At 36.5% G+C, this 23,555-nt stretch overlaps 4 protein-coding genes across 7 annotated transcripts; 1 reads left to right on the top strand and 3 right to left on the bottom strand.

Annotated features, from left to right (window-relative positions):
• Positions 1–342: 342 nt before the first annotated feature.
• On the top strand, positions 343–1,723 carry LOC119990934 (fasciclin-like arabinogalactan protein 12). Its single transcript, XM_038837073.1, has one exon. It carries the CDS (start codon positions 675–677, stop codon positions 1,422–1,424), a length of 750 nt encoding a protein of 249 aa, XP_038693001.1. The 5' UTR covers positions 343–674; the 3' UTR covers positions 1,425–1,723.
• Positions 1,724–5,821: 4,098 nt separating this feature from the next.
• On the bottom strand, positions 5,822–8,457 carry LOC119990706 (zinc finger protein BALDIBIS). 4 transcript variants are annotated; one of them, XM_038836767.1, is made up of 4 exons: positions 8,300–8,457; positions 7,863–8,081; positions 7,376–7,772; positions 5,822–7,072 (listed from the first exon to the last, which is right to left on the bottom strand). In XM_038836767.1, exons 2-4 carry the CDS (start codon positions 8,026–8,028, stop codon positions 6,226–6,228), a joined length of 1,410 nt encoding a protein of 469 aa, XP_038692695.1. In that variant the 5' UTR covers positions 8,029–8,081; positions 8,300–8,457; the 3' UTR covers positions 5,822–6,225. The 4 variants fall into 4 exon arrangements, with proteins under 4 accessions (XP_038692695.1, XP_038692696.1, XP_038692694.1 ...); XM_038836768.1 differs by having other exon boundaries at positions 7,863–8,035; XM_038836766.1 differs by lacking the exon at positions 8,300–8,457 and having other exon boundaries at positions 7,863–8,292.
• A 7,281-nt stretch (positions 8,458–15,738) lies between these two features.
• Positions 15,739–16,346, bottom strand: LOC119991853 (protein transport protein Sec61 subunit beta-like). Its single transcript, XM_038838346.1, has one exon. The coding sequence runs from the start codon at positions 16,249–16,251 to the stop codon at positions 15,931–15,933; it is 321 nt and encodes a 106-aa protein (XP_038694274.1). The 5' UTR covers positions 16,252–16,346; the 3' UTR covers positions 15,739–15,930.
• Positions 16,347–19,056: 2,710 nt separating this feature from the next.
• On the bottom strand, positions 19,057–23,397 carry LOC119992224 (isovaleryl-CoA dehydrogenase, mitochondrial). Its single transcript, XM_038838906.1, has 15 exons — positions 23,065–23,397; positions 22,781–22,864; positions 22,627–22,684; positions 22,341–22,465; positions 22,205–22,249; positions 21,785–21,833; positions 21,579–21,688; positions 21,337–21,413; positions 20,798–20,848; positions 20,642–20,706; positions 20,115–20,269; positions 19,992–20,032; positions 19,847–19,901; positions 19,706–19,762; positions 19,057–19,388 (listed from the first exon to the last, which is right to left on the bottom strand). The coding sequence occupies exons 1-15, from the start codon at positions 23,167–23,169 to the stop codon at positions 19,242–19,244; spliced, it is 1,224 nt and encodes a 407-aa protein (XP_038694834.1). The 5' UTR covers positions 23,170–23,397; the 3' UTR covers positions 19,057–19,241.
• Positions 23,398–23,555: the final 158 nt, after the last annotated feature.

Raw genomic sequence — 23,555 nt, 5'->3', positions numbered from 1 at the left:
AAAGCCCCAACCACCCGAAAAGGTGAGAGTTGAGGAGCCACATCACATGTCAGATTTGTAGTGTAAAGCATGGATTATTGCCCTCCATTATCAAACAAAAAGGTCCCACAAAAATTAGTTACAAATTTGATATTCCAACTTGTGAACCAATTAGAGATTTGGGCGTAGGAAAGAGGATAACATCCATGATTGCATGCCATGGCCCAACTCACAAAACACCATAAAATCTTCACCTGCGAAAACATAGCAATTACAAAACTTCTTTCTTAAGGCTATGGCAAGCATATTTTTAAGGCTTTTACCCAAAATACATGCGCTGGTGCGCTGGTGAAAGCAAAACCAATCATGAACATCTTTTTTTAGCTCTCTTTCACCCACTTGAGATCTCACTCACTCTACTTTTCCTGCTTTTCCAAGCAATCTGGTTGCTGCTGCAGCAGTATCACATCACCCTCTCCATTGATTCCCTCTCCCACCTCTTTTAAGAAAGACAAGGTGCTAAACAACTATGTTTTCCGTAACTAACATTGCACATTCCACCTAACTAAACATCTTCTACGGCTCTACTCAATCATGATAAAAGCCCTCCCTATGTTCCTTGCATTTCATCAAACACTTTGTGTACAAACTACAAAGGACCACACCTTTAGTCCTCCCCAACACAAACTACAAGGATGTTAAAGCAAACTACTTTCTTTGCATCCTCACTTATCTTCCTCTGCTTCCTCCACTGCTCCACATTAATCCTATCTCAAGCTCCGGCGCTAGCTCCGGCACCTCCTGGACCAACCAATGTCACCAAAATCCTCGAAAAGGCCGGTTCCTTCTCGGTCCTTATTCGCCTCTTGAAATCAAGCCAAATTGTTAGTAATCTCAATAACCAACTCAACGATTCAAACAATGGAATCACCATTTTTGCGCCCTCCGATAACGCGTTTTCGAGCCTAAAACCGGGCACCCTCAACTCCCTAACTGATCAACAACAGTCTGAGTTGCTACAATTTCACATGATTCCCAGTTACCTTACAACTTCACAATTCCAAACTGTGAGTAACCCATTAAGGACACAAGCTGGAGGAGATGTTACTAGTGGCAGATTTGCATTCAACATCACCACTACAGGGAATTCAGTGAATATAACTACTGGCCTTACAAACACTAGTGTTTCTGGTACAGTTTACACAGATGGTCAGCTAGCTATTTATCAAGTGGACAAAGTGTTGCTTCCTATTGACGTTTTCACTCCTAAGCCCCCCGCCCCGGCTCCGGCACCGGAGAAGCCTAAGAAAAAGAAACACATTTCGGAGGGTCCAAGTACTGCAGCGGATGCTTCTGGTGCAGTGAGTAATTACATTCTCATCACGTTTAATGTGGTGGTGGTGTACGGAGTTGCCATTGTTGCTGCAATGTTAGTTACTTTGTGAAGTCACAAAAGGGACTTGATCAAATATGGTGGTTAGATTGGATCTCTCTGTTCTACGGGTTCGATTTGTGTATGATTTTTCTCCATTTCTGGGATTGGAGGGTTGGTGATGGATCTGTGGTGAGTGCTTTTGGAATAATTTCCTGCTTCTTCAGTCCCAATTTTAATTAATTGTATCTATTAAGGTTGATTCTTGGGTGTTTTTTTTTTTTTTTTTATATTTTTTTGTCTTCTTAGTCTCCTTTTGATGCTTCACTTTTATGTATTTTTTAAGAATGTTATGTGTCAATGAACCTGGCATTTCTTCTCCTTAGTTTTACATATTATGTTTCAATTTTTCATTTTCCTTTTTTTTTTCTTAATATGGTATTTATATGTCCACTTGATTCAAAATTCAGGCCTAGATTATTGAAATTAATTCACTTAGGGGTGTAAAAGGGTCGAATTGGATAAGGTTTATGCTTAATTCTCATCCGAACCTTTTACTATGAGGGTGAAGTTTTTTTAACCCAATCCAACTCTTTCATTAAATGGGATCGGATTATTGACGGATTGAGTCAGATTACTTTACACCCCTAAGTTCACCAGACACCATGTCCACTTTAAGCAAAGAGTGACACTAATACAGCAAGATTAAAATGGTAATATTAGCCTCAACAACCTTAGTGAAATTAAACTGGAAGGTATGCCTTCACTTCATTTGGTACAAATTTCACTATAAAATGATGGATTGATGTATGGTTGGTACAATGAATGGGACACAAGCACCTTCGCTCCTACCAATTTCACTATACTTCTTTAACTGTGAACGATATCATACAAATTTATCATTTAGAAATTCGATATGAATCTAAATTTAGGACATCAGACCTGTGTGCACAAAAGATAAGAACTATTTGCACTCCTCATTTAACTAAGTATATCCTACCAACCCTCTAAAAACCCTCATCTATGAGCACCCCAGTTGACTCTCCTATCTGCCCCAAATCTTTCCCTCATCCTCTCATCCTCCTCCTCCCCTTACCTGAACCCTAATCCCTCTCTGGTTCAGAACACCATCACCACCCAAATGCGTATAAAGAGGGAAATTTCCGGGGGTATTCATCAAACCCAAGACAGTCATATAAGGATGTGGAAGATAAAGAAGAATATGAGTCTCCTGTTTCAACTCTCAGCTTTGGAAGCAGAGTAAGTGCTTGGTCCAGAGGCTGCTGGTATTCATCTTTCATCAAACTAGTCCTTCACTAGAGATTTACATATATTCAATAAATTACATATTGTATGGTTTCCTACTACTTAGTCATAAATTATATGAAATTAAGTTCCTGAAAGAATCCATTAATATTGGATCAATTTCTGATTACCGCTCGTGTAAAACCATGTTATTATATTTTGTCTCCTCCTCCTCCTCCTCCTCCTCCTCCTCCTCCTCCTCCTCCTCCTCCTCCTCCTCCTCCTCCTCCTCCTCCTCCTCCTCCTCCTCCTCCTCCTCATATCTCTAATTGATGAACTAGAGATTCAAGCTAGTCTGTGTGCATGGTTGAGCAGATGTGAGATTACCAGATTATAATATAATCCAGTCTCATCAAAGAACGAAGAAGTATGCAAGTAAGTGGTGGTGTAGAGAATGGATTGAAAATTAAGGTTAAGGGGGTACAGATGGTGTTTTTGTGAAAAAACACAAATAAGGGTGTATTGATAATTGTTATGTTTTTAGCTGAGATTTATTTAGATTGAGATATATTTAGTTAAGTGAAGAGTGCAAATAATCTTCATCCTGGTTAAAATAATAACCTTAATTAGAATGTTACATTAATAAGCTACGTACGGTGCCTTGGAGTTCAAAATTAGTACATCATCAAATACCAAATATGGTCTAAGTTGACAAATAGTATTTAAGAATCATTGTCGTACCATACAATAATAATATAATACATTTATAATCGCACTCAGTGTCTTATCCTCAACTCTCTTTACAACCTGATTAAAAAAAACACTCTTTTTACAAGACACGATGTCCCTAATGGCAGCCGGGGCAAGGGTGGAGTGAGGAATTGATGTTGGAGGCTACTAAAAGTTGACGGGGGCGTAAGAGTTATTTATAACATTATATCTATTTAAAATAAAATTAACGATGTCCATTCATCTTGATAGTTGGTGGTATAAAATAATCTAAAACGTCAACATAAATAAATATTGAAGCGGTTCGTTTTCAGATATTGTTATACACTTGCACAGTTGCAATAGCGAAGGAGAGTAGGAGACGAAGCGATTCGTCATCAACCAAGCAGAGGTTGCGCTAGCACAAGAAGATAACAAAGACTTAGAAGATGACTTAGCCAATTAGAGCCTTAGCCGGTAAAATTATCCTTTAATCTCTTAGAGCCTTAGATATTTAAGTATTGGCCTGCATATAAAATGTGTTTTTATTTAGGTGATTAAGTATATATTGAGATATGGGCATGTACATAACTATATATAAGTGTATTATTTATTTATTTACTAATATTTAATTGTACGAGTGTGTGTATATATATATATATTTATCAAAAATTTGGAGGCCTACACCCCTCTGGATCTGCCCTTGGCCGAGAGTGCATGCAGTGGAGACTGCATGGAGTTTCCTATCTCATCGTCAAATCTGTTTTTTAAATTTTAAAAACAGCATAGACCCCACACTATTGAACAAATCTGACGGTGGTGTAGGAAATTGCACAAATTTCAATTGTAGGGACCCCGAACTCACCGGTCTTAAATCCTTATATATCTTATTCTTACAATAAGAATCAAGAAGGAAACATTATTTTTTTCGTTTTCTGTTTCCAAGTGATTTAGCTACCATTTTGTATCCCGTTTTTTCTACAATGGGCAACTAAACGTGTTTTCAGAATTATTTTTTATTCTTTAAAAAATAAACATACGAAACAGACCTTTAATTTAAATCATAAAAAATTGAGTTCTTTATAGGTTTCATCCTAAAAGGCAATAATTCAGCCGTTGATATCTTTTATTGGGCTGAACTAATTACAATAATTAAAGGAAATCGAATGACTTGCACAGACCGCAAGCCCACGAGAGTTTACTTGAATGTCGAGGCAAATCAAAGAATTATATACCATGACTTCCACGCCAAAACATTATTATTGTCAACATTGGCGTCAGAGAATTTTTCTGCATTGCAAGCTATCTAGAATATTTGCTCATATGCCGACTTAATTTGGTACAAGTTTGAATCTTGACACGACTATAACATACAAGGCAAATAAGCAAATGAGATCATCATGAAATGATTTTAAAAATTTAAAAATCATCGCGTATATATATAAATTAAATTTTAATTATTATTTTTTGTTATTTTATAAGATTTAGATTTTTAATATTATTTTTTATCATTTCGAAGGATAGCATATGTAAGCGCATGCAAGATGTGTTGGAACGGATATAATTAATAAATAGACCAATTTTTTTTTAGAGTTGTTGTCTCTAGACTCCCGTGTAGTTTTTTCTCTGAGATATATATAAGAAATTCACACCAGAAACACATCAATCATATTATCCGTTTTGGGGTTCCGGTTCTTGTGGATACATCGGATTATTCTCACGGGTTTATTCTTCTCAAGCCTAGTAAGTTGGCTAAGCCAAACTCATCAAACCTAGGAAAATGCCAAGATGTTTGTTAGGAGTGTGTTTTGCCCATATAAATCCATTGATAGACTTGTGTCTAACCAATGTGTGACTTTTATATGTTCTTAACAATGAAATAATTGAAATCCTACATCCGCCCTTTGGAGTGTGTAAATAAATTTTTACCCAAAAAAATTAAAGATAGATGGATGTTGATGAGATTTTGTATTATTTTGTTTTAGGATATTGATAATGGGTGTCCTAAGGATACCTGTTAAGTATTAATTACAATATATCAAATATCACAACATACAATGTGTGATGAACCATCAGTGACCTAATTTTTTAAACTTAAAAAACATATCTTTCTTTAGATTCCAATCTTTTTTTTTTAGTACAAGAACAGATACAATATACGACACACCACTAGATCAAGCCTAGGAAAGTACAGGTGTCAACAAACCCTACGCAGGAGGCACAAACCAAGCCCACATAAGGGCAGACTAAGCCCACACACCTCCTTACAAATATTCAGGAGGAGGTGAAATTAAAACCCATGACCTGAAGTCAGGGACATGCAAAGTCATTGTTACTCAACCAATGGCTCAATTCCAATCCATTTTTCCATCCTTATCTAATGTCCCAATAACATTCATTATCATTTTCTTTGTTTTATTGGGTATAATTATTATATGTTCTTGCTATATAATCTGAGTCCAAACTCCATACTTCAAAACCCCAAACCCAAATTTGCCTAAATAAGACCCAAGAAAATAAAATTAATAAGAAAAATTTTCCTTCCTCCCAGACGTCCACGGTGGAAAACAGAGAGGGTCACAGGAGAAAAGTCTCTGACAACAACTGTCAGAGTCAACAGTAATTTAACGTTGATAATAAAACTGAAAATTAAAAAAAAATATACATAAATTACAACTACATGCATGGGGGGCCCACCTCATCCTTATCTGACTGCCAACCTTTTGTTGTCTCGTCCAATTCCATGCAGTGGGCCTCCACCATCGACTCTCACAAGTCACATGACTCAATAATCCTCCCTCGCCCTTTCCACCGAGTTGACTCAGTTGCATGCAACTCGGTCACAAAATAAAAAAAAAAAAGCCTTCCATTTTTTCACCTAATCATTCTAACCTAACCAATAACCATACCTTGTATGGAACTCACGAGTCTTGTCCAGTGTAACGGCTCAAGTCCATTGCAGCTGCCGAACCCAGCGAAACAAACTTGGCTAGCTCGTTTTGCAAAAATGGTCCGCTCGATTCTCCTCCAACGCCAAGAAAATCTCTAGTCAAACTCCCCTCATCACCTTCATTAGACCTTCCCATGACCGAATTGGCCAAAAATGAACTTGATCTTGACCTACTATGATCTGCTTGGCTAGCTGGCTTGAAAAGTTTATGCACTAGTTCTTGATTTTTGTTTTGCTGGTTGTGAGAGTTGAAGCTTGAGAGTGATCCATAGCCATTAGTAGTAGTGGTCTTGCTTATTGTGGATCCCATTTGAGCTGCTTTTTGCAAGAGTGCAGTGGCTGACATGTGAGCTGGGCCTTGATGTTGGTCACTATGGGAATACGAATAACTCATTGGAAAATTCTTCTTATTTTGCTCCTCCACCTTTGTAATTCGTCGTCCCAATGCTGGAGCCGAAACATCATTGGCTCCGGTGAACATTGCCCCCTCTGATGAGTACTTGTTGAGCCACTCCATTTGGGAGGAGGATCCGAACATTGGACTAACTAATTCAGGCAAGTAACCACTGGAATGACCTGCAACCCCAACTGAATTTGCATGGTCACGCCATAATTGCAATTCCGAGCCACAAAAATCGGGCCGAAAAGCCGAGGAAAACTGAGAGATTGAACTGGCTTGAGGATAATTGATTGTTTCAGTACTCAACAACTGTTCATTTTTCAAATTTGGATTCACAGCTGCTTGAATTGTAGTGTATCTCGAGCTTTCTTCCGCTAAAGCATCACAAAAGGCTCTATGAGTGATAAAACTATCCTTCCTGCAGTTAAATAATCAATGCGCAAACAAGTCACAATCTCGATAACATTTATGATAGGAATCCCAGCATCTAATATACCAGTTATCCAAGTTGTTGAATTGTACGCATCATGTAGAATAAATATGCGGAATCCACGAATTCACTTGGATTTTGTGCGTTTAACTCAGTAGCTGGAATCATGGGATATTAAATGCTGGGATAACTCAACAACAATGTCTCCTATGAACATTTAATGATATTCTACTGGCAAACATATATGTGATCTAATCAGATACATATGGAGGGGATAGTGTATATACGTACCTGGAGAAGATTGTGCCACAGTCACATCTATACTCTCTAGTTCCGCAGATCTTACTATGGGCCTTCCAGTCAGACTGAACTGCGTATTTCTTCAAACACTTGTCGCACTTCCACTTCTTCTCACCGTGTTTCCTGCTGAAGTGCTTCTTGATTCCGGTTAGATCGCCAAGAGCTCTAGACGGATCGTGGTGGACACAAGTCTTTTCAGGGCATATATAGACCTTCTTCTTCACTTCTTTGTTTGTTCTTTGCTTCAGCTTCCACGGAAGATTGTGCCCTCTTCTGTGAAGCTGCAGATTCTGGTCCCTCTGGAACCCCTTGTTGCAGACTTCACATAGGAATCGGTTAGTCGCCATGAGTGACTTTGGGGATAAAGCGATGACATCTGCATCTGGATCTGCAAAGAAATCAAAAGAAACAATTCAAATAGTGTTGGATATGTAGATGGGGATGTGTCCATATTATATACATATACACACACACACACATATATGCTTGCCTGGTGTTCCTGGCAATCTCTTTCGCTTGGCTGGGATTGAAGTAGTAGGGTTAGCGTTAGGGTTTGGAATTGGAGTTGGTTCTTGAAGAAACCCTCTGATTGTTGTTGCTGCTGTTGTGGGAGGAAGAGAGCTGAGTCCATTTTGAGAGATCATTTTGGTGCTGAAATTGGAGCAAATTAACAAAAGCTGGATATGTCCAAAACCAGCTGAACCACACAACAAGTATATGTGTAGTCAAGATATATAGCATAAACAGAACCCACCAAAATGAAGAAAAAACAAAAGCTTCACCCCCCAGACAGAATTCAAACAAAACCTAATAACTCTCAAAGAGATTTTCTTCACTTCTTATTCTTCACAACTAACTACCTCTCCGGATCTCAATATAATATACTGGCTAACTTTAATTTATTCTTAAGCTTACCTGAAATCCCAGAAGAAAACTCCAAAAGGAGGCTAGCAAGAGAGAATATTTCTCCTCTCTTTCTCTCCTTATCTTGCACGGCTAACTTGTCTCAAAGTCAGTCAGACTTAGACTCAGCTGGAGCACCACTCATATATATCCCAGGTTATCATAATTGTTGAGTTCAACACACAGGATGCAAGTAAATTTGTGGGCTCCACATCTCTTACATGATACATATGAAATCGTATGCATACAATTCAATAGCTAAAATAATTAAGATACAAACGACTGGAATCTCTATCATTACTTATATATATATATATATATATGTAAGTAAAAAAGGAATGAACAGTTTGGATGCTTAAGTGAGTAGCAAATCTGATATGGTAATGAAAGTGTGTGTGCGCACAGGAACAGGTTGTTGCAAGAGTCCTTTTCAGGGTGGTGGGCTATCTAATATCGACACATACAAGAACACAAACTTTGTATTATTTTAAGAAAAAAGAGGAAGAATTTAGTGTATGTATGTGTTTAAAGAAAGATCGTGTCCCAACTTGATTAATTTGAAAAGGTTAAAAGTCAGTTGCCTTTACAGCCAACCCGGTCACTGATGAGGGTGAAAATGATTATACCATAATTGCTTACAAAGAAAGAATGAAAGAAAAACCACCGACCACTCTTTGAGGGACGAGGGAGAGAGAGGGAGAGGGAGAGAGGGGTGTCCAGCCGTCCATGACAGCTGAGTGGCTGAGACTGGGGGACCGTCGAAAAGACTGACATAGTGGGGAAAATAAAGTTGATAAATACAAGGACAAGAGGTGGCGGGTACCCTTCATTTGTCCCACCACACACACACTCACTTGCACGTTTCTCTAGAATTTAATTAGAATCTTTGCTGAGTTGACTCGGTCAGTCAGTCTCACGTGTTTACTTGACTCAGCTACCTTTCTCATCTTGGGGGAGAAAAAAAAAGACATTAGAATAACTTTTTTTGAAATAAGTTCGTAGACCTAATTATATTCAAAATTCAAAGGTAAGAGAAATTAAATGCTGTAAACATTCGACTCATTATAAAGATAGATTACAATAAAGAAAACTAAAAAAAAAAAAAACAAAATTGATCGTCGTCGGATGACACTGTATTCCATTGGACATCATCAGAAATCAAACGATGCCGTGTTACATCGGAATTCACCGAATTAAATAAATAAACATGAAAAAAAATGAACAAAGGAGATTTGGTTGTTTAAGAATTCCTCCAAACAAATCTTGAAGCAGATAAAGATCTAGATCTAAACCCATCGAAATCATAATTATCCATATTTGGTCTTGGAGTTTTGGAACTTAGAATTGCTAAAGGATCTCCGATTATACATCTTTCTTGAAGTAAAACCATATCCCAAAATGAAATTCTCGGGAGAAAGCCTTGATATGTCTGTAACCCTTATTCAACAGAACACCAACAAACTAAAAGAAAAAAACTAGAAAAAAAGGGGAGAATGGAGGAGGACGAGAACATATATGGAGGTCTTCTTCTCTCCCTCAGATCTGTACGAAGGAGAGGGAGTCCTAGTTGAGAGAAAATTTTAGAAAGAAAGGGGGAACCAGAGAAGTAGGGTGTGTTTGGAAATGGTTTTGGTTTTTTGTTTTCAGAAACTGATTTTAAGATTAGATTTTGAAAACAATTTTAAGAAATAAAACTGAAAACAAAATTCATTTGGTAGAGGATTTTGCGCGGAGAAAGATGACAGAGGAAAGAGAAAACATGAAAGAATTTACAAAACATCAAAAAACAGTTTTGATTTTTTGGTTTTTGAAAACCAAAAACAGTTTTCAGTTTTACAAAATAATTTCTAAAAACACCCACCCAAACGAATTTTCAAAGTCAAAACAATTTTTGAAAACAGAAAACTGTTTCCAAACAGACTCGTAACATTAGAGTAACTTGAACTATAAATATGAAACTAATTAATCAGCCAATGAGTTTAGAGATGAATCTTTCCACTCAAGATGTCCATCATTGTTTACAATTTTTATAATGTAAAACATTTTTAGAAAATCTGAAAAAATCATCAATGAAAAGTTTATAAGATTTTAACCGTTAGATCATACTTTCTATTGTTAAATATGAAAAAAGAAGAATATATGTTACTATTTTGCATCCATAGGTTTAAAATAGTTCAGATTTATTATGTATTTTTCTTGATGATTTCAATTTTTTTAAAACCTTTTGACCAAAATTGAAAACAAAGATATAGACTCCTTGTTTTTAAAAAGGAGCATCTTTGAATCTCCAGATGGGATACCTAAGTTCAACTCTTCACTTCAATATCCAAGTATACAGGGTTTACATGGGTCAAAGGTCCATGTTTCATGGTCGTAGAAAAATAAAAATACAAAATTATTTTAATTTAATTTAAATACCTATAGTTTCATAAAAAAGAAGGATAGTGTGTCCAATCTATGGGTACGTATGTGACATCTCAACATTTTTTTCTATTTTTTAGGGAAAATTAAATATAAGTCCTTCATGGAAGAGCTTTGTTCCACTAGATACATTCTTAAAAGTCTTATTCCATAAAGTCCATGTCCTTTAAACTAATATTCCAAAAAAGACAAACTCTTATCCTAATTTTTTTTAAATGACTAAAATAACCTCAGTTTAATTATTTAACTTTTAAAAATTAATCATAAAGTTTACAGAAATTCCTCTCAAACTTGCGAAAGCTTCTCTTTCACGACTAGCTGCAGGGAATATTTTTCTTTCAAATTTTCTTCATGAAATTGATTTTCTAATATGAATCTTGCATCAATTTTGAATTTCTATAATGATTCACCTTGCGATCCTGTTGATTTTGGATATTTTCAGTGTTTGAATTTCTAGATCTGATCATACTCACCATGAGACTTGTAGTTTTCCTTCGATCTGTCATCACATCATTATTTTCGACAGTTTCTGTGGTGATTTTTTGTGTTTTTTTTGTTCTGCTTTCGGTTGCAGACTACAAGTGATATGTTATCTGTTTCGATTACTTTGATATCGACACAAAGATATTTTTCGTCCCTCAACTATGGGGCGAGTTTCATTTTTGTCTATAAGCTTTTTTTCTCCCATTTGCGTCCCTTAACTATTGAAAAGTATCATTTTCGTCCTTTCAAGTGAGATTGAAGTTGGGAAAAACCTGATTTGATGAACAATATGATGTCACGTAGAATTTTTCAATGGCCGGATTTATTCGAGGGATAAACATGATACTTTCCCATAGTTGGGGGATGAAAAAAGGAAAAAAAAGAAGCTAAGAGACGAAAATGAAACCCGACCAATAGTTGAGGGATGAAAAATACTCTTTTGCCATTTGATATATATCATAATGTTATATGTCTTGCTAAATGTTATATGTTTTGTTAAAATGTTATCTATCTTTAATAAAATGTTATCTATTTGAAGTTCCAAAACAGATAACATATAAGAACAGATCCGAAACAGATATATTATTTGCAGATTCAGATCCAATTTCAGAAGAAAAAAAAGAGTTCGAAAAAGCAATAAAACCTCAAAGGTGATACTCCTTGATCCATGGAGTTGATTGGTGGTGTTGATGGTCATCGGAGTTGGCCGTATTGACCGGATCTAACACTTTTTCAAATGGTGGCCATGATTTCAAGAAGCTTTTTTGGAGAATCAAGTGATAATATATGGCCAATGATGATTGGGCTTTGATTGAACTGACCTAAAGCTTTATTTCGGTAATTCGTTTGTCGAAAATGATGACCGGACGGTCAATTTCCGATGGTCGACGTGAAGGAAGAAGAAGAGAGAGAAAAAAAAAGGAGGAAGAAGAAGAATGACATCACGCATGTGACTCTAAGATGGATTTTAGAGATATCTTTAGGGATATTTTTGTCAACACAATATAAATGTACTTTTTTCTAATATTTTTTTCACTTTGTCCTTAAATATATAAGTACTATATTGTCATTTCCCCTTTTTTTTATTGCCAAGTAAAATAACAATTTAGGAAACAAAGCAATCTCTAATGATTTTTTTTTAAAAAAAAACAATTTATTAAACAAAGATGAATGAAATGGTTTCATAAGATTCCATTAAATACAAACTACTACAATGACATGATCACAGATTGCTAAAACAAAAATTGCCGAGTATTAGCTTAATTCTCTTCTAGCTGGTCAAACCATACCTTCCATGAAGGTAGGGCTCGGCATCGGGCCGGGTCAAGCCGAAAATATGAGGCCCGAGCTTTATTTTGAGAATCGGGTTTCGGACCGGGCTTGGCTCTCAAAATGAGGCCCAGATCCGGCCCGAGCCCTTAAAGCTCGGGCCTCGGGTCGGACTCGAATTTTTTACTATATAATATTTATATATGTATTATTTGAGGAAAATGTATTATATATATATATATGCATATATGTAATATATATATATATATACACATACATTGTAATAATATATATACACACGGACAGTGCACTGTCTGTGTATGTGTGTGTATATATATATATAAATATATACATATTATATATATATATATATATAAATAATGTCGGACTTGCATCGGGCTCGAGCTTGGGTCGGACCAAAATTGACCCGAGGTGTCGGGCTTCTGGCCAAGCCCGGTCCCAAAAATGGAGCCCAGGCCTGATCTAATTTCGAGCCGGGCCAAATGTTGACCCCTACATGGAAGCCATACCAGGAGTTAGCTTTCAAGGATGCAACAATGCCAAAAGTTTTCCCCTACGGCTTATGAAGAGGTGGGTAAAGTGAACCCTCCCATACCAATTTCTCACATAGATTATTATTTTTATTATGATAGGCATCCCAATAATTAGGGGTGACAAAAAATTGATTCCAGATCGTACAACAACACATGTTTACGAAATATTTACATGTTCGAATTCTAACCTTAATTGGATTTTGAACGTACTTAATTGATCAAATCTGGACAAATAAATAGGACAATAACCTAATCTGATTTAGGGTTCGAACAAGATTTCTGTGATTTGACACATATTTCAAACATATTTAGAGAATTAATGAACACTTTACACACTCATAATCTCATTGAGGCATGCAATGCATGCAGTAAGATCACAAGGCTGAACAGCATTAAGATGTCGGCGATTCGATTCTGGAGGATCATCGGCCTTCATGATGGATGGCAACGGCCACCCAACCAAATAGCAGTCTGTATGATTAGCATAATTCACAGTGGGCGTGCCCTCCGGCCCACAATATTGGACTGTAATCCGTTGGCCCATTGGGCCAGTCTGTTTGTAGGTTCCCAAGTTTTTTTTTAAAAAAAAATGAATCGAGAAACACAAGAATAGCTCAGATGACATTCATGTATGAACATTATGCACGAGAATTGTTTACCTTTTTACCTTACCCATATGTAGCTAATGCAGAAAGTTAAATTATAGGTAGCTAATGGAGAAAGTTAAATTTTTAAACAGCATGAGGACTTTTCCAATAATTAGAACATTTGCATTCCTTGCAACATATGAACTAAAGCATAAGTAAAATTTGTATTCCATGTGGAACACAATAAACATTTGTGTCCATATGCCTGAATGGACCAGTATATCCCCAATCAGCATATGAGAAATGGAAATTGACATCCTAAACATGGCTTCAGCCAGTTACATGAATAACTGTTTACTTCAAACTAGTTCTTGAATTAATCGTGTACTGCTAGATTATTTCAAAGATAAAATAAGTGAACCACTGTTGACTCCGGAAGCACAGAGGATTATGCAAGACAACATTGCGGATCTGTTAACAAAATCATCCAAAAATTCTCAGAGCTAGCAAATTGAATAGTTATTCTCCAAATGATAATCTAAACAGTCTACAGCAGCGCAAACTAATAATCAATCCATCAAGGGAACACAGTGCACAGCTCTTCAATGGAGCATCTGTCAGTTCTTAACCAAGGTTCTTAAAACCGGACCGGTCATCAAACCGGAAAAGTCTTCGGTTCACGGTTCAAAGGTTCAACCGGGGTTCAAACCGGGTTCGAACCGGTTTTAATGTAATGAATTATTTATATATATATTTATATTATATGCATATAATATGTAAGAAAACTTCATAAAAATACAATATATTCAAATAAAGTACCATTTTAAACAAAGAAAATCTCATAGCCTAGTGATTAAAGCCTTTTTTAATGAACAAAAGGTCATGAGTTCAAACCCTACAAATAACAAAATTTCAAAAATATTTTATTAACTTTAATAAATGACCGAACCGGTCAAAACCGGTCCGGTTCTGACCGGTTCAACCGAAGAACCGGCCGGTTCAACCGGAAATATCCCGGTTCATCAATTACCGGTTTTGGCACCTCAACCGGACCGGACAAGTGGCCGGTCACCGGTTGGACCGGCCCGACCGGCCGGTCCGGTCCGGTTTTCAAAACCATGTTCTTAACTAGCACTAGACTGTCGTTTATCCCGAAATTAGCAATTGGCCGCATAGGAAGAAGCAACTTATTTAGTTAGTAATTCGCCCTATTTCACTGAAAATTAAACTGTCCCAGACCATGAAACAACCAACTCTCAATAAATAACTAGACTGTGGCTCCCCATGGTAAGATATTGGCTTCAAAACAAGTACCTTCTTGTTTTGAGTAGGATGCTTCCCCTTCCCTTCTCTTTCCGCTGTTATTCAGTCCAGAAAGTCATGCAAAAATATTTAAGCATTTCAAAACTGAGACATCCATCCTCCTAATTAAATTGCACAGCTGCTGGATGGTTGCTTATCTAACTTACGAAAAATCTTAAGCAAACCCATGACAGAGTCCAGCCTTGAGGGTGGCTTGTTTCGCAACTCCAGTCTTGCGGCAAGGTAACAGTAACTAAATCAGTTCGGCAGTTCTAGAAAGGACAATTTTTAATGCTGGGGTTTTAGCAGTAATTACATGACTATACATGCAACTTCTCATTGTGCAGTGTTCCTAGGGTTCTAACTTTAGATAAAAGGTACAGTAGAGAGCTAATAACATTCCATCCAAACATAGATGATTTTTTCTCACACGAAACAAAGTTAACAGAACAAAGAAACATGCATGTAGTCTTAAACTTTGTAAGACGGCTTTATCAGTTTGTTTCCTCTTTCCCTTCCTTTCTGTCTTATCTTTTTGAAAACTCATTAATGGCAAAGCATCAAAACCAGATAAAAATTCTATAGCCGTCTATTGAGTCTTCAACACTAGAGTGCACTAATTAATGCAAGTTTCTCTAAAATGGGAAAATATTAGAAGCTTAACCCTCAGATTCGCGAATGCAAATCAATGCATATCACAGAACTCAAGTTATGATTCCTTATCAATACCAAAATTTAGCTCAAACGCAACAAAATTAAACAAGAGACGCGAATCACACACACAATCCATACCGCAGCTGACGATCAATCATAAAAAAAAAAACGAAAGCAGACATAGATCGAGACGAAGAGAAGTTGAAAACTCATTTCTCTTCCTTCAAAGTAAAATCTAAAGCGATTTCACGCCAAAGTCAACATCAAGAAAACTTTATCCACTACAACCCTGACATAATGTACAGAGCATCCAAAATTAAAAAAGACAGAATCGAAATAGTATAGGATTCGACCAGAGTAAGGATGTTAGGGTTCAGGCACCGGATTGGTAGCGGTAAAACTTTCCAAATACGTGGAGAGCGGTGACGAAGCCGATGAAGCAAACGCTCATGACAAGAACGACAGTGGGGGAGATCTTGAGGCCAGGGGCATCATCGGTGTAGAAGCGGAGCATGTTGCTCGGTCCTGAACCACCGACTGCGCCAGAGCCGGATGAGGAGTTGCCTCCAGCGATTCGGCGGCGACGCATGCCCGCCGTGGCCGCAGATGAGCCACGGGGAGCCATGAGGCCAGGGCGCGAACTCGTGGAGGAGGTGGAGGACTGGGACTGGGACTGGGAAGAACCTCTCGCCATTGATGAAAAACCGGAGAAACCAAAGAAATGAGAGAGAGGATGTGTCAGATATAGATGAGAGAGGTGGGGAGCAAGACTGTAAATAAAGTGGAAATTCAATGGGTTTCGTTGGGTACTAAACTACTAATAGTGGAGGCTGTTACAGGGGGATGATAATTACTTAACGACTTCATCTAAATACCCTCATTTTTTTACTCCAATACACCCCCTCTTTTTTTTTTTTTCTATACACCCCTATCCCACCATTAACCTCACATCTTTTATATTTTTATAATTTTTAATTTATTTGTTTCAAAAAACAATATTATTACAAAAAAAAATTTTATTTTAATACTTTGTACTAATTTTTTTGTATGTTTATAACTATATCAATTATAAATTTTTTGGTGTGATTTTTTTTTTGTATTTTTTGCAATTATTTTAGTTTAAATTTTTATGATATGAGTTTTTTTTGTATGTTTGTAATCATTTCAGTTTGAATTATAATTTTTATGATGTCAATTCTTTTGCATATTTGTAATTATTTTAGTTTGAATTTTTATGATGTATATTTATTGTATGTTATTTATTATTATACTTATGTTAAATTATTGTAATACCATTTTCAAGTATTATAAATGCATGTCTTTGGTATTATTTTCTCTACATCTTTTTGTAGATTAAATTACTCATCCACTACAATTTAAGTAACTTATCTATAATTTTTTTTTTCTAATTTTATGGATAGTTATATAAGGTTATGGGCCGAAGATTTATGATTATTCAATGGAGACCAAATAAATTAAAAATTATAAAAATATAAAAGAGGTGGGGTCAATGGTGGGATCGGGGTATATAGAGGAAAAAAAAAGTAGGGGATGTATAGAGTAAAAAAGTGGATGCATTTAGATGAACTATTACTTAATTAGCAGATTTGCGGGTTACTTTATTATGGTTATTTATATATAATCATTATAAAGTTGTTAATAACTTAATTAAGGATATAGTGAGGGAGAGTGACGTAGCTACAGAGGACCCTCAGGGTGGTCTAAATTCAGGACGGTAAGGCTGAAACAGTGTGTGTGAGTACAATGATATTGCTTCAAGTAAAATCGAACTTTAAGAATTCACAACAAATGAGTTAGAGATTCAATCTGATTTTTAAACAAGGAACATAATTTGGAACACCAAAATAAGTCTAACATAATCCATTGAGATTCAGATTATCATATATGTCAAAATTATAATCCCACATTGTTTGGAGAAATCCAAGTGATGTGTAAAGACTCACATCCTCTCACACAACTAAGGTATTATCCTTGAGCCTAAATACTATTAAGTGAGACTAGTAGGAAGAATAAACACTGCGAGTGCAAGTTCGGTGTATCCACGAAAACCGAGTAGTCCAAGACCAATAATATTGGCTTATAGTAAGTGGGTGGATTTTTTGATAAAATTTATTCACGATTTTTCACTTTATTAACAATATTTAGAGTAAAGTGCACAACCACATAGAGACTTTTAGTACTAATTTGCATTTGTTAGAGAGCAAAAATAAAAACACATAAATTGCGAGTAGAGAATTAATGTTCCTGAAAGAGAACAAAGTTGATGAGGTACCGGTGGGGAGAAGGCTGGACCTATTGAACGAGAAGAGGTCATCACCACGTTCAACCACCGGCACACACCGCACAACCTCCCCTCTCCCCATAATTCTAAGACCCATCTTGGATATGATCAACTGTAGCTTCGTTCCAACCAATAGGATGAGCTGTACACGTAACTGCATCAATATCAACCATTGATCATGTTCACTAATCTCTAGTCACACACATTCAAATTAAAAAGAATAAATATATTAATAGATAAAATAGATAGATAAAATAGATAGATAAGGATTGATAATACTTACAATTAATAGGATAAAGTGGTAGTACCAGCCTGTAAAAAACATTAAAAACATCAATTATTTTAAGGGCATGTGCCATGTAGCAAACTGGTCAAATAATTTTGCCACTGAAAATTCGCATGTGCCAGTATGACTTCGATCAACATAAAATAAAAATGGATATGATTAAGTACATAGTTTTTGAATTGAATAACAGAGCAGCGTATTTGCTAACAACTATTTCAGTTATAGCCTAGTTGGTTCGTTGGTTTTGACCCAATTAACCCTTCCCACTTGGAATAAATCATGTGGTCACAGATTGGATTTTGACTCAATTTACCTTTAGGCTCTGCTCACAAAGAGAAGGAAAATAATACCCTCTAATTTTGAGTTCGATTCCCATTGAGAATAAATCATTGTGGTCATACATTGGATTTTTGCCCAACTTACCTCTACACTTTGCTCGCAAAGAGAAAGAAAACAATACCCTCTAACGAGAAATTTCAGGTAGGAAACTTCTATATGCGCAAGCACATAGAAGGATCAGCACGGTTGGCCCAATTTACCCCCTGAAATTTCAGGAGAAGGAACAACACGGTGGCAGACTAATCCCACCACCACCTTGAAGTCCTCTTCTAGACTTCCAACTGTTAATGTACTTTTGGAAATCGAATTTTGTAGTTCTTTTGAGTAGGACGACTCAGGTTCAATTATTGGGTAGTATTCTTCTTTCACAAGCTGGTCTGATATTTTTGCAATTTGCACTTGTCCCAGGACATTATCAATTTATCATTACCAATTACTCAAAACCTAGCCATAATGAATCTGTATTCATTAATCTAAACACTTGTAACTTTGTGATGACAACTAAAAATACTTTTAATCAAGCTCCAGCCTATCTATGAAGGAAGGAAACGATGCGAAAACGGCACTTGATCTACATACTAACAGGTATCAGGCTATATCAGCAATCCACTGACTTCCATTATTAATATGATGCATTTTCTTTTCCAATATCTCAAAGAAATTATCTTACATTTCAGAAAATGGATTACAGAGTCATTCATGACCCTGTGGGCGGCTGTAGGCCTGCACCTGGATGAGCAGCTTCATTCTCACTCGCTCATCCCTCCTTGAAGAGGGCACGTCCAATGATCAATCTTCTGATCTCACTAGTTCCTGCCCCAATTTCATATAACTTGGCATCTCGAAGAAGACGACCCGTTGGGTACTCATTCACATATCCGTTACCACCTAAACACTGTATAGCCTGCACCAATTGAATATGTAGTCTTAACTTATCAATCAAAACATGCTTCGCAGAGTTTTGACAAGTGCAGAGGGGTCAGCGGAATTCCACTTAAAACAACAATGAAAAGCACAGACACTCCTCTTTTTGGACTTGAATCAATGACAATGTTCATTGTTGTAAGTTTTGGCAAGCGATATAAGAATTCTACGACACCATATAATATAGTGGGGGAAAAGACGGAACCTATGAGATTGTAGAGTATGTTTAAAAGCAAACAAATCAGGTGTGGCAATAAATCTAATCATAAATAGAATTTTAGTCTAGCGTTTATTTACCTGCAGAGCAACTTGGGTACCTCTTTCACCTGCATAAAGTATGACTCCAGCACAGTCCTGAAATTTGAATAAAATAAAAGTGAATGAAATATTCAGAACTCAGACAACTAGACAAGGGTTTATGAAGACATTCAAGGGCACCTTAGGGTGAATGTTTCCATTGTCACAGTCCCTAGCAACAGAATACACATAGGACCTGAAAAATTGAAGATTATCAATCCCTACCAAGTAGAAATTACGATTGGGATTTAGGAAGAATGGCACATGATAAATCAAAATCTTATACCTCGAAGCTTGTAAAGATGTATACATGTCAGCAACTTTCCCCTGCAATTACAGGTCAAATAAGAGGGGGTCATTTTCCAATGCAAGAATCAGCTAGACAACATGAGAGAACTTTAATATAGACCTGTATAAACTGAAACTCGCCAATTGGACGCTGAAATTGTTCTCGTTGCCGAATGTAAGGAAGAACAACATCTAAACATGCCTGCATAATTCCAACAGGTCCAGCAGACAAAACAAGCCTCTCCAAGTCTAGCCCCGACATCATGATGTAAACTCCTGCAAGAAATGGACTACCATCAAACCATTTCAACAAAATCAGTCATTTCAACAGTTCAGGATGACCCAAAGGGAGGTTGCAGGGATAAAATAACTATAGTAATCCTCCCAAACCAAAGCACATTCCTAAAGGTAGTCTTAAAATGCTGAAACATGAATTGTAACTTTCCAGTTGTGTAATCGTGCAATTTTTTCTCCTGCAAGGACGAGATTTAAACCCTAACTTTGAACAGCAAGATCAGAAAAATGGGAGTAGACATACAACACAAAAGCTTCCAATTTTATGCGAGATATTGTTATTCATTCTAATGACAGATCTATGTTAATCCACATAATCTTTATTCACAAAAAGTAAGGTTACAGAATGGAAACCTTTTCCTTCCTCTCCAAGAACATTTTCTTCTGGTACAAAGCAATTCTCAAAGACAAGCTCACATCTGGTCAGACAATTTCCACTGTTAGCAGGAATTGGAAGGAGCTGAAAAACTCAAAGTTATATAAACTTCAATAAAAGCACTGATAACATACGTGTCACTTCCTCGCATCCCAAGTTTGTCCAATTTCTGAGCAGTACTAAACCTGCAGAACCACCAACGGAAATAAGTTTTCTATAAATCAAGGATTCAAAAGTTTGCTTATAGACGTTGCTATTGTAGCTTTCTATTCGACACGGCAAGCAGGCCTTATTTTCAACTCGGAGAACTTGTTAGAATCGTACGAGACATTTTAAGCAAAGAAGTTTACCCCCTCCAGTGAGAGCGAGGGCAGGCAAGGGTATATGCCATATAAGCAACCTTGACTGAACCACAGTTCAAGCACATTCACAACCTTTTATTTATAGGCTCCTAAATAGATTGCTGATCAAACTAAAACTGAATGCTATAAAAGGTACATGCCCATCCATGTGGCCCACCTGATCAGCAGCACCATATCGACTTACTTGAGCCCAACATTAAAACAAAAAATGCATCTGCTAACTTCCCTGAGAGTTTTCAGCAAGTAACTTATAACTTGTCCATTATGGAATAAATATAAGTATATAACTAAATAAGCTTTTGTGAAGGTACCCTGGCATTCCCTTCTCAATGATAAATGCTGTCACTCCTTTTGAGCCAGCCGTGGTGTCCGTCTTTGCATACACGATCTGCCAATTCTTGTTAGTTTAAACAATGGAAAAAAGTGCTTACAAAGGTATAGGCAATACAGCAAATAATCCTTGCATATGACCATTATTTTTATGGAGACAATAACATGGGGGGAAAAAAGTGCAAAAGAAAAAAAAAAGAAAGCAATACAAAAAAAATGTTACCAATGTCTGAGCACTTGGACCATTGGTGCACCACATCTTGTTCCCATTTATAACATAACCACCATCTGCACGATCAGCTCTACACTTCATGCTAACAACATCAGAGCCAGCTGTAGTGGACACAAAAATACAGCCCGGAATCACAATAAAATGCAGCAACCACCAAAAGTTTAAACATGAATTTTATGATATTTAAAATAAATTACCATTAGGTTCACTCATGGCAAGAGCTCCAACATGCTCTCCACTAATGAGCTTCATAAGTAGGGACAATCAGTTAGCCAGTGGCAAAGATTTCAAAAAAAAAAAAAGTATAATACTAACTGTTGGTTGGGAGAGGTGATCTTAAACCAAATTCTTTCTTTCTTGGTCCAGACTTAAGAGAACACGAGAGAAGGGATGAGAATGAATAAAAACACAAGGCATGAGAGGAAGAAGAAGTGGAAAATAGTAGCAAAATGAACTAAAAAAGGATGAACATAAACCATAAGCGCGCAATCAATTTCATTGAGACTCCTTTCCTTGGGTGGTGACTTTTTAATTTACTTTCCTTTTTCCTGTGGTGAGGAAGCATGGTTGTAAGTCTTACACCAGATACGTATTAAGTAAAGACATAAATATAGAACCTTTGGAAGATACTTCTTTTTCTGAGCAACGCTTCCATTTCTCACCTACAGAGTCATGATAATTAAAAGGGACAGTTTAACAGCTGCTAGGAGACATCATAAGATATAATCACAATTGAATGGGTCATTTTTTTACCAATTGATTAATGCACAGATTAGAATGGGCACCATAGGAGAGACCAACAGACCCTGAAGCATGGCTAATTTCCTCCATTGCAAGGCAGTGATACAAGTAACCAAGACCGAGCCCTCCATATTCCTCTAGAACATAAATGTTAGTTTAAATAAACATTAGAGCAAGGTAGACATGGTTCAAATGAGTGCGTCCCAGTGAAAAATACACAAGCAAAGCTTCCAAGGAAAACTGGGTCCAAGTTGGAAATAACATTCAAATTTTTTCCACAACACAATTAAAATTCTACCAGGTGCAGTAATCCCAAGGAGATTAAATTCTCCCATGAGTTTCCATAGGTCGACCTCCTGCAATGAGTACATGAAATACAGTCAAGTCTGACTCATAAGCAAAGAAAAAAAACGTCAAAACGAAAACAAAAAAAGCAATTACTGCTACACAACCTTGGGGAATGAATTTGTTTGGTCTATTTTTGAAGCATGAGGAGCAATGTTTTCAGCAGTAAACTGCGCAACACTTTCTTTGAACTACAATCATTGCAACCAAAAGAATGTCAGAAGAAACAATACATGATCCAGTTTAAAAAGTTTTCTATCTAAACAATCAAAAGCGAATCAATATTAAGCACAAAGATGGCCTACGTACTCCCCAAATTCAACAAAATCAACTCAAATTTCAGCTCAAGAAAAACCAATAATCAAAATTATCATAGATTGAGAAATCGGACCTGTATTTGAGTATCATCAAAGAGCAGCGAAGTCGAGAAACAAGAACGCTTATGGTTGCCAAAGATTGAAGCGCAGATAGTCCTCGCCGCGAAAAGCCTCTGCATCTTTGCTCTCTGGTTTTTCTTCTTCAATATAGGGGATCGAATGAGTCGGAGAAGTGAAAAGAAGAAAAGACGTTTGGCTGAAGAAGATTGGACAGGAAGCTGATTATCAACTGCAATTATATAGCGAAATAGAATTCATTCAAATTCACTCGTTTGGATTAAGAGAAGATTTCTTTATTGTCAAAAATAAATTTCAAGATGGGAGGTGATTTGAAGGGGCGGAATGATTCATTAAATTAGTTATACGTTTTTTCATTTTTGATATGAAATTATTTATAAGTTAAAATTTATTTTATCTTTTTACATAATATTTTAACATAAGCATAAATTATTAAATTAAAATAATTTTATGTCTTTTCTTTTTGTATCCATCAAGACATGAGAGA

Source organism: Tripterygium wilfordii, chromosome 22, assembly GCF_013401445.1.
Source record: "Tripterygium wilfordii isolate XIE 37 chromosome 22, ASM1340144v1, whole genome shotgun sequence".
Classification (NCBI taxonomy): Eukaryota; Viridiplantae; Streptophyta; class Magnoliopsida; order Celastrales; family Celastraceae; genus Tripterygium; species Tripterygium wilfordii.
This window is presented reverse-complemented; position numbering and strand designations above follow the sequence as displayed.

Excerpts from the sequence above, each read along its gene's own strand:
- LOC119990934 (XM_038837073.1), top strand. The coding sequence starts at position 675 with ATGTTAAAGCAAACTACTTTCTTTGCATCCTCACTTATCTTCCTCTGC.
- LOC119990706 (XM_038836767.1), bottom strand. The coding sequence starts at position 8,028 with ATGATCTCTCAAAATGGACTCAGCTCTCTTCCTCCCACAACAGCAGCA. Across the intron at positions 7,773-7,862 it reads AACACCAGGCAAGCATATAT|ATCCAGATGCAGATGTCATC; the intron begins GTGTGTGTGTGT and ends ATTTCTTTGCAG. Across the intron at positions 7,073-7,375 it reads TGTGGCACAATCTTCTCCAG|GAAGGATAGTTTTATCACTC; the intron begins GTACGTATATAC and ends ATTTAACTGCAG.
- LOC119992224 (XM_038838906.1), bottom strand. The coding sequence starts at position 23,169 with ATGCAGAGGCTTTTCGCGGCGAGGACTATCTGCGCTTCAATCTTTGGC. Across the intron at positions 21,834-22,204 it reads AAAAGAAGTATCTTCCAAAG|CTCATTAGTGGAGAGCATGT; the intron begins GTTCTATATTTA and ends CTACTTATGAAG. Across the intron at positions 20,033-20,114 it reads GCGAGTTTCAGTTTATACAG|GGGAAAGTTGCTGACATGTA; the intron begins GTCTATATTAAA and ends CTGTAATTGCAG.
- LOC119991853 (XM_038838346.1), bottom strand. The coding sequence starts at position 16,251 with ATGGCGAGAGGTTCTTCCCAGTCCCAGTCCCAGTCCTCCACCTCCTCC.